General features: G+C 43.6%; 1 protein-coding gene across 1 annotated transcript; it reads left to right on the top strand.

The window, feature by feature from the left end:
- Positions 1-1,160: 1,160 nt before the first annotated feature.
- Positions 1,161-5,454, top strand: LOC119333497 (probable leucine-rich repeat receptor-like protein kinase At1g35710). Its single transcript, XM_037606375.1, has 2 exons — positions 1,161-4,906; positions 4,998-5,454. The coding sequence occupies exons 1-2, from the start codon at positions 1,546-1,548 to the stop codon at positions 5,285-5,287; spliced, it is 3,651 nt and encodes a 1,216-aa protein (XP_037462272.1). The 5' UTR covers positions 1,161-1,545; the 3' UTR covers positions 5,288-5,454.
- The last annotated feature ends 2,772 nt before the right edge of the window (positions 5,455-8,226 follow it).

Genomic DNA, 8,226 nt, shown 5'->3' with positions numbered 1-8,226 from the left:
GCCCCAAGGGGAATCATATCAGGTAACAAAGGCCAGCAAAATTTAGCTCGATTCAGAAACAGAATAAGGCTTACTTGTGTCCTTGCTATTTTACTTGGCAGAGAAGAACTCAAGAAAAAATGTGATCACCTTCCTGCTGCAAAGACTGAATTTAAATTGATAAGTCTTAGAAAATACACAACAACAATACACCTGAACCCAGCAGGATGAAACCTCAGTGAATGAATAATTCTGATAATTGATTGTGCACTGGATATACTAAGAAAACAATTATAATGCACAAACTAAAAAAATAAACTGATAGCTTACTTAATTAATAGGTTCAAACTGGCTCCTAACCACACACATGAGTCTGAATAAGATACATCAGTGTTGTTATTCTTTCAGGAATGAATAAGCATGGGTGCTGCCTATGTGACACCCTAATTAAGTGTCCATGACTAAAATGAAAAACAGAAAAAGACACATACAGAAACCTGAAAATGACACCTACTGTGGACTGAAGCAAATTACACCTACTGGAACCAGAAACTGACGCCGCTCTTTGTTAAGAAACTGAAACCTGAAGAACTTGGGTACAAATACTACACTTGGTCCTTGATGCCAATGTATAGCTAAGATGAACTTCCAGCGATCAGTTTTCAGAAAAAAAAGAGACACTGGAGACAGCAAAAAAGAAGACCGAAGAAACACTAGAATGAACTGAAGATATTACTGATGCTCTCTGAACATTGACTGATGAATCAGCTATCTGAACATTGACTGATACTAATGAACATGCTACAGAATTTAGACTAACAGAAGATGTGACGACGATCTGAACAATTACTAAAACTGAAATACTGAAACTGAAGAGAGAACACACACTGATCAACTAAATGAAAAATTAATGAAAAGAGAGCCAAAGATTTTGGAAGCTGCATTTCAGAGTGACTGAAAAAAATGAACAAATGAAAGCTGAAAGACTGAAAATAAAGAAAAGACCCAACACTGAACAACAATGAAAAAGTACACTGACTAATGAAGTACACTCATAACTGAAAAAAAAAACTGTTTGAAGGCTGATATATAACTAAAATCTCAGGACTGAATGACTAAAGAATGATGTAAGCTTGAAGAATGAGAAACATACTGAACATTTACTAAACTGATGGATTCCCATTTACTAAACTGATGAATAGCGTGGATGGGTGCCTGCAAAAAAAAAAAACTCAGGAGCGTTCCTGATGAACTAAGAGAGATCCGCCGACCTCCTCTCCAGACTAACATCTCCCGTACCTGCGGCCATCCCTGTGAAGCACACCTCCTGGATTCAAGCGCTACCTCTCACCCGAAAAGCCCAACAATAAAAAAGCACGACAAGATGACCCGGTACGCGGAGACTGAGGACAAACCAACGCACAGAGATTCGTGCGAATCCGACTGACAGAAAAATGGCCTGAGACGAATTTAAAAACAGACATCTGGAAAATAGTAAAACTGTAATTATAAACCGCCTAATTAACTATAAATCGTTGCTAACGCGCTCATAGTGAAACGAAAGGGATGACAACAACACGCTCAATTGATTATAAGCCGTTGCTAACCCAAACTAGAATAATCACACCAAGACTTTATTTTATTCTCTTGAGTGCGGTACATGGGAACACATGCCCGGGACGTTGGCAACTACTACTATTTTTTTTATTCAATCACACAGGAAAACGCGCTGGATGTTCCTACCTAATCATGAAGTCAGCCAAGCCGTGGATGTTCCGGAGCAGCGGTGGCCCTTCTCTCACCCCTCTCTACCACATAGTACCACCGACAGAACTTGTTGAATCCATGGCTACTCCTGCCTCAGGGTGTCCATGGCTCCATCTCCTCGCCATCCTGCTTCTTCTCCCTTCCATGTTCGGTGAGGCAAAGACCGCAGCACGGCGAGGCACTTGGTTCACAGCCCAGACAGCAGCACTGCTCCGATGGAAATCCAGCCTGACAAGCGTCAGCAGCGGTTCAGCCTTGAGCACCTGGAGCCCCGGCGTCCACCCCTGCAACTGGACGGGCATCACCTGCCGCCGTGCAGCTCAAGGCCCGGCCATCACTGGGATCTCCCTCCCAGGAGCTGGCCTTGCCGGGCGGCTGGACGTGCTCAACTTGCAGCCCCTGTCCTTGCTCACCAGCCTTGACATCAGCAACAACTTCCACCTCTCAGGGCGGATTCCACCAACCGTCGGCATGCTCCCCATGCTTTCCATGCTCAACTTCTCCGGTAACCAGCTCACTGGAGGCATACCTCCAGCCATCGGTGAGCTGGGGAGCCTCACCGTGATGGACCTCTCCTTCAATGGCCTCTCAGGTACCATTCCTGCAAACATTGGCAGGCTTCAGTCCTTGCAAAGTCTCCGGTTATACCATAACAACTTAACTGGAATTATTCCTCCTTCCCTCACCAACCTAACTTTGCTCAGAGATTTAAGTCTGTTCACAAACCATCTTACTGGTTCAATCCCCGTAGAGCTCGGGAAACTCGCTGCTTTGGAGGAGCTAGATTTGGCTGATAACTATCTAACTGGTACTATTCCGAGCAGCATTGGAAACCTTACTAAACTAGGCTACTTAGGACTGTCCCAAAACTTACTTATTGGTTCCATTCCTCACGAGATGACACACCTTAATAATCTTACCATGCTCATGATATCACACAATCAATTCACGTCCACTATCCCTGCATCAATCACAAACTTAACCAAGTTGCAACTGCTAGGAGCCAGCAGGAGCAACTTAAGTGGCCACCTTCCTGAACAAATAGGATCACTCACTGATCTTCGTGAGGTCTACCTTTTCGGTAATAAACTTACCGGGAGCATTCCTTTGAGTCTCGGAAATTTGACGATGCTCACATATCTGTACCTTTACGAGAACAACTTGTCTGGGTTCATTCCTTATGTGCTAGGGAATCTTGCTAACCTTCAGGAGCTTAGCCTCTCCTCCAATGCTTTAGATGGTGATCTGCCATCTAGCATAGGAAACATGACTTCCCTCACCTCCCTTCGCCTTCAAAACAATAGCTTTTCTGGCACAATCCCAGCTGAGCTAGGCAATCTAGAGAATTTAGTGAATCTTTACCTCTACTTCAACAAGTTCTCTGGCTCAGTCCCTCCAAGCTTTGGAAACTTCAGGGAAATGACAGATTTGAGGCTGTCGGGTAATAGACTGTCTGGACCTTTGCCTCACACACTTTCAAACCTCACCAATTTGGTGGACATTGAGTTGAGTTACAACAATCTCAGCGGACACGTGCCTGACTTATGCCAGGGCAAAAAACTCCAATGGTTTTCCGCAACTACCAACCAATTTAGTGGATCCTTTCCAGGAAGTTTCAAGCACTGCAGCTCCTTAATCATCCTTGACATCATGTATAATCAGATGGAAGGAGATATAGCACAACAGCTTGGGGTGTACCCACATCTGAAATTTGTTGGGTTAACTTCAAACAAACTGCACGGTCAGCTTTCAACAGACTGGGGTTCATGCGGTAACTTGACAGAACTGCGTTTAGGAGGAAACATGATTACTGGTCATATACCTCGTGAGCTCACAAAGCTAACCAAACTCAGAAAACTCGACCTCCATTTGAATAGGTTGACAGGGGAGATACCTCCTGAAATTGGCAAACTAGTCAACCTATATTTGCTAGATTTAAGCCAAAATAATCTATCTGGAAGCATTCCTCAACACATTGGTCGAATGGATGTTCTTGAGGTTCTCGACCTGTCAAGCAATCAATTAGGTGGAAGAATACCAGAAGAAGTTGGGAAATGTGTGAGACTACAGTCCATGAAACTGAACAACAACAGCTTAAACGGCAGCCTTCCTGGTTCCATAGGCAAACTGATTCACCTACAGACAACACTTGATGTCAGCCATAACAACCTACATGGCGCCATTCCTCCAGAAATAGGAAATCTAGATATGTTGGTAAGCATAAACCTCTCCCACAATCAATTCAGTGGAAGCATTCCTAACACGGTAGCAGGACTCCGAAGCATGTCCGTATTTGATGTCTCCTACAATAGATTACAAGGCACAGTTCCGGGAAGGATCCATAATTCCTCGGCAGAATGGTTTCTTCACAATAGAGGTCTCTGCGGGGAGCTGGCTGGCCTTCCGTCTTGTCATTCTTCTGCTGCAAATCATCAGAAAAAGGACCAAATCCTCATGTTAAAAGTGGGTGTCCCTGTTTTTGTGGCTATTACTTGTATAGCTGCATGCATCTTCTTCACTTTGATTTTGAGGAAGAAATCCTCTTCTAGAGAAAGTGCCATTGTAAAGAGTGCGGACCTCTTCTCTATATGGAACTTCGATGGTAAAATAGCTTTTGAGGATATCATCAATGCAACGGATAATTTTGATGAAAAACACTGCATTGGAGAAGGAGGATTTGGTAATGTCTACAAGGTGAATCTCCCAGATGGACAAGTGGTTGCAGTGAAGAAGCTTCATCCAATTGAGGAAGGGATGCATGATGAGCAATGCTTTCGTCGTGAGATTGAAGTACTAACAAAAGTCCGTCAGCGCAGCATTGTCAAGCTGTATGGATTCTGTTCCCATACGCAGTACAGGTTCCTGGTTTGCCAATACATAGAAAGGGGGAGTCTAGCCTCAATCCTGAGCAACAGCGACCAAGCAATCCAATTTGATTGGCAGAAAAGAGCAACTCTCATCAAGGATGTTGTGCAAGCTATTTCCTACCTACACCATGGTTGTGATCCACCTATAATCCATCGGGACATAACAAGTAGCAACATTTTGCTAGATTCTGAATACAAGGCCTTTGTCTCGGACTTTGGCACGGCAAGGATATTGAAGCCTGATTCATCGAACTGGACCGCGCTGGCAGGGACATATGGCTACATCGCACCTGGTAATCAAACTACCCCAGTGAAAACTGCTGATTAATTACATAGCTCCTTCAAAAACAATCCCTTGTAACTATGCTGCCTTGCTTGACGCAGAACTTTCTTACACGCCCTTGGTCACCGAGAAATGCGATGTCTACAGCCTCGGCGTTGTGATGCTGGAGGTGCTGATGGGGAAGCATCCAGGAGAATTCCTAAACAGACCTGCAGCTGCGCAAGAACAAGACATGATACTTCAAGAGCATCTCGACCACCGTCTTCCCATGCCCAAGACCGACGAGGCGCAGGATATCAATCGGCTAATATCGGTGGCGTTTCAGTGCCTACAAGATTCCCCTCATGAGAGGCCAGACACGCAGCAGATCCATCGAGCTCTCAGTGTATGACTGGATCCTGATTCCCTGAGTTGCATACAGTGTAGTCACATACTAGTACAGTAGCACTGAACATGCTCGGCCGAGCGAATCTTCTAGTCTTGATGATTAATAAGCTGCAAATATGGTCACAAAAGATTGATGCATTGCATTGTTATATGGTCGGAATCAAGAATGAATTCCCTACCAAGCTCACCTTATATCGACCTGGGATCTTCGCCCAGGATTCGCGGAAGCTCAGGACGCATCCCGTTCCAATTAGCAACGGCTTGTCTTGGTTCGCCACTGATTGTCTCCTCTCCGGCCGGCGAATCACCCATCGACGGCGGCACTTTGCTTCTTTTTATCTCCGACGGCGGGCGACGGCGGGGGTAGGGAGAAGGGACGGGACAGCCGCAGAGCATTTTGATGGGCCTTGGAGGACAGAAATACAAAGCCCATTCGTTCACGCCCTTATCCAAGGTCAGCCCAATACGAAATTCAGCAGGGAGCGATTCGTAGCGACCGACCGACCCAACCTGGCCATGGGCAGCCCGGCCCATACGGCCCGACTTGCCATGGGCCTGCCCTGTGCCTAGATTTTGAGCCCGATGGCTGGGCCGGGCCTCGCTCGGGCCTGTCGTATTTGCAGTTTAAGGAAGAGGTCTGACCCGCGGAACGAGCCCCAATGGGCTTTTTGACTAATGGGCCGGGCTTGGACCTCATATTTAGGCCTGACGATAGGGTCAGGCCGGGCTTAGGCCTAGATTTTCTGTGTCGGGCTTTGGTAGGCGTGGCCCAGCCCGACGGATGGCCAGGTATACTCCCCACGGGAGTGTCGGCTACAGCGAGCCAGTAGTGGGCTGGTCCAGTAACAACATCATCTCGTCACGCATGTCTTTTTTAACTTCATTTATATTTGCGAAAATATTAAATACATATATTATGAAAAACTAAATTACTTGATTTTTTTAAGAAGTGTTCACGACACATTTAGAAGATGTAAATGCAGTGTATACAAATGTTCTTTTTTTATGCATCGGTGTATACAAATGTTCACACAATTTATAAAAACTATATTGTACCATACATAAAATGTACATTACATTTAGAATACATCCATTTCATACAAAATTTTGTAAAAAAAATTAAAAAAATGTTTATCCAATGTACAAATGTCGAGTAGTTAAAATTATACCATACTCAAAAATAACATAATGTGTATTAAAATGAACTTTACCATGTATTGGATTTTTCAAAGTAAGTATTTAAAAAATGTAAATCATGTATTTTGAAAATCCTTAAAAAATGTACGTGTATGAATAAAAGTATACTTCAAAACATATATTTAAATAATGTTTATCTTGTATTTTAAAACTGTTAAACATCTATAGAAAATGTTATTGATGTATACGAAAAATGTACAGCGTGTACGAAAAATGCTATAGATAAAAAATTTCCAAGCTTCACCACTTGTGGCTACATATATGCTTGACCGGCTTCACAACTTTCTCCCCAAACGAATCTAGCAAGAAAAAGAGAACTCGGGTAGCAACAATTCCATTATGTACCAACACATATGCAAAGAAGAAATGGTAACTTTGAGATTAGGAGACATCGGTATGTTGGCACTTAGGACCATCAGTCGCCGTCGTCCATTGGTTGTTGCTTCGGTGTCACAGCGGTCTCAACTACTTGTGGAAAACAGTGCGATGGGCTAGTAAATCATAAAGTTAGAGACAATGTCCCTGAATCTTGCTACGAAGGCTGATATCTATGCTTGCTCTTCTCAGCATTGAACTGCTCCTGGTCCTCCTCTAGGCGGAGGCAATATTGCAGTGCACACATGCAAGACTAGGATAGAACTATATTTGCTTGTATCGCCGAGCTTGATGCAAGGTTTTAGTCAACAAAAAGTTCGTTCGTCATAGAAGGAACGGAATTGCTCTACACACGACAAAGTACGAGCGATGTGTGCACGGCCACAAATCCAATGGACGTTGCTCGGCCGTGGACAGGATTCCCCGGCTGGATGTCATCGTCGTGCGCGAATCGTTCAGATTTTATTGTCCACCTAGCACTGCTCTAGAAGGAACTAGTGAGAATCTACATTCCAGAAATCAATTGGCATAATTGCACGCTTTCTTCTGTGTATGCATTCGTGCACACATGTTTGACATAGCAACTAGTATGACACAAGGAGAGTTTTGTTGCCGCTTTCCGCACAATGTACAACTCCTTTTTTTACGAGGACACAATGTACAACTCCTAGTGCGTAACTCGGTCCACAAACAGATTTTTCCAACACGACATGACTCGGATTCAAGATGGTTATCATGTTCCTAACAATTACAATGCTGCCTGAAAAAAAATCTTGGATCTGAGTAGAAACCAAATCCCTTGCTTGTTACTTATTACCATCGAAATATCTGAAAAACTCTCACCTGTTTTCTCTAGCCTCTAGGTTTGAATATTTTAATTAGTTCGTCACGGCAACTTTGACTCTAGAATGGTTCTAATACTCGACAATTAAAGTGGTGACGGCAACATCACAGGATCATGCGTTCATGACAATGGACACATGAGCAGGTAGAGCTAGTGCGCCATGTGATCATACATAATGGTGGCTCACCTCATGATCAAATCTTCGGCAACATACATGTACTCAATTAGCATGGTTGGTCACGACTGTGAAATTGAGAGTATCGATCTCTCTTCTCCAATTCTTTGCAAAAGCGTTGGCATCCTTTCATTTTGTGTTATGTTACCCACTTACTATCTTGTTGTTCCCTAAAAGTTGCATCCGCTTGATGCGACATTTTAAGCTAATAAAAGCGCTTTATCAAAAAAGTTGTTCCCTAAAAGTGTCACCTAGTTCTCTCAACAACTCAATCTGCTTTCATCGTCTTAATTAACTAAAGTTGGACTAGCTAACTAGTGCACTTGATATAATTAATTTAAAATAGTTTACA

Source organism: Triticum dicoccoides, chromosome 7A, assembly GCF_002162155.2.
Source record: "Triticum dicoccoides isolate Atlit2015 ecotype Zavitan chromosome 7A, WEW_v2.0, whole genome shotgun sequence".
Classification (NCBI taxonomy): Eukaryota; Viridiplantae; Streptophyta; class Magnoliopsida; order Poales; family Poaceae; genus Triticum; species Triticum dicoccoides.
This window is presented reverse-complemented; position numbering and strand designations above follow the sequence as displayed.

Bases quoted from the DNA above. Each gene is read 5' to 3' on its own strand.
- LOC119333497 (XM_037606375.1), top strand. From the start codon at position 1,546: ATGACAACAACACGCTCAATTGATTATAAGCCGTTGCTAACCCAAACT. The intron at 4,907-4,997 runs GTAATCAAACTA...TGCTTGACGCAG, and splicing joins ATATGGCTACATCGCACCTG to AACTTTCTTACACGCCCTTG.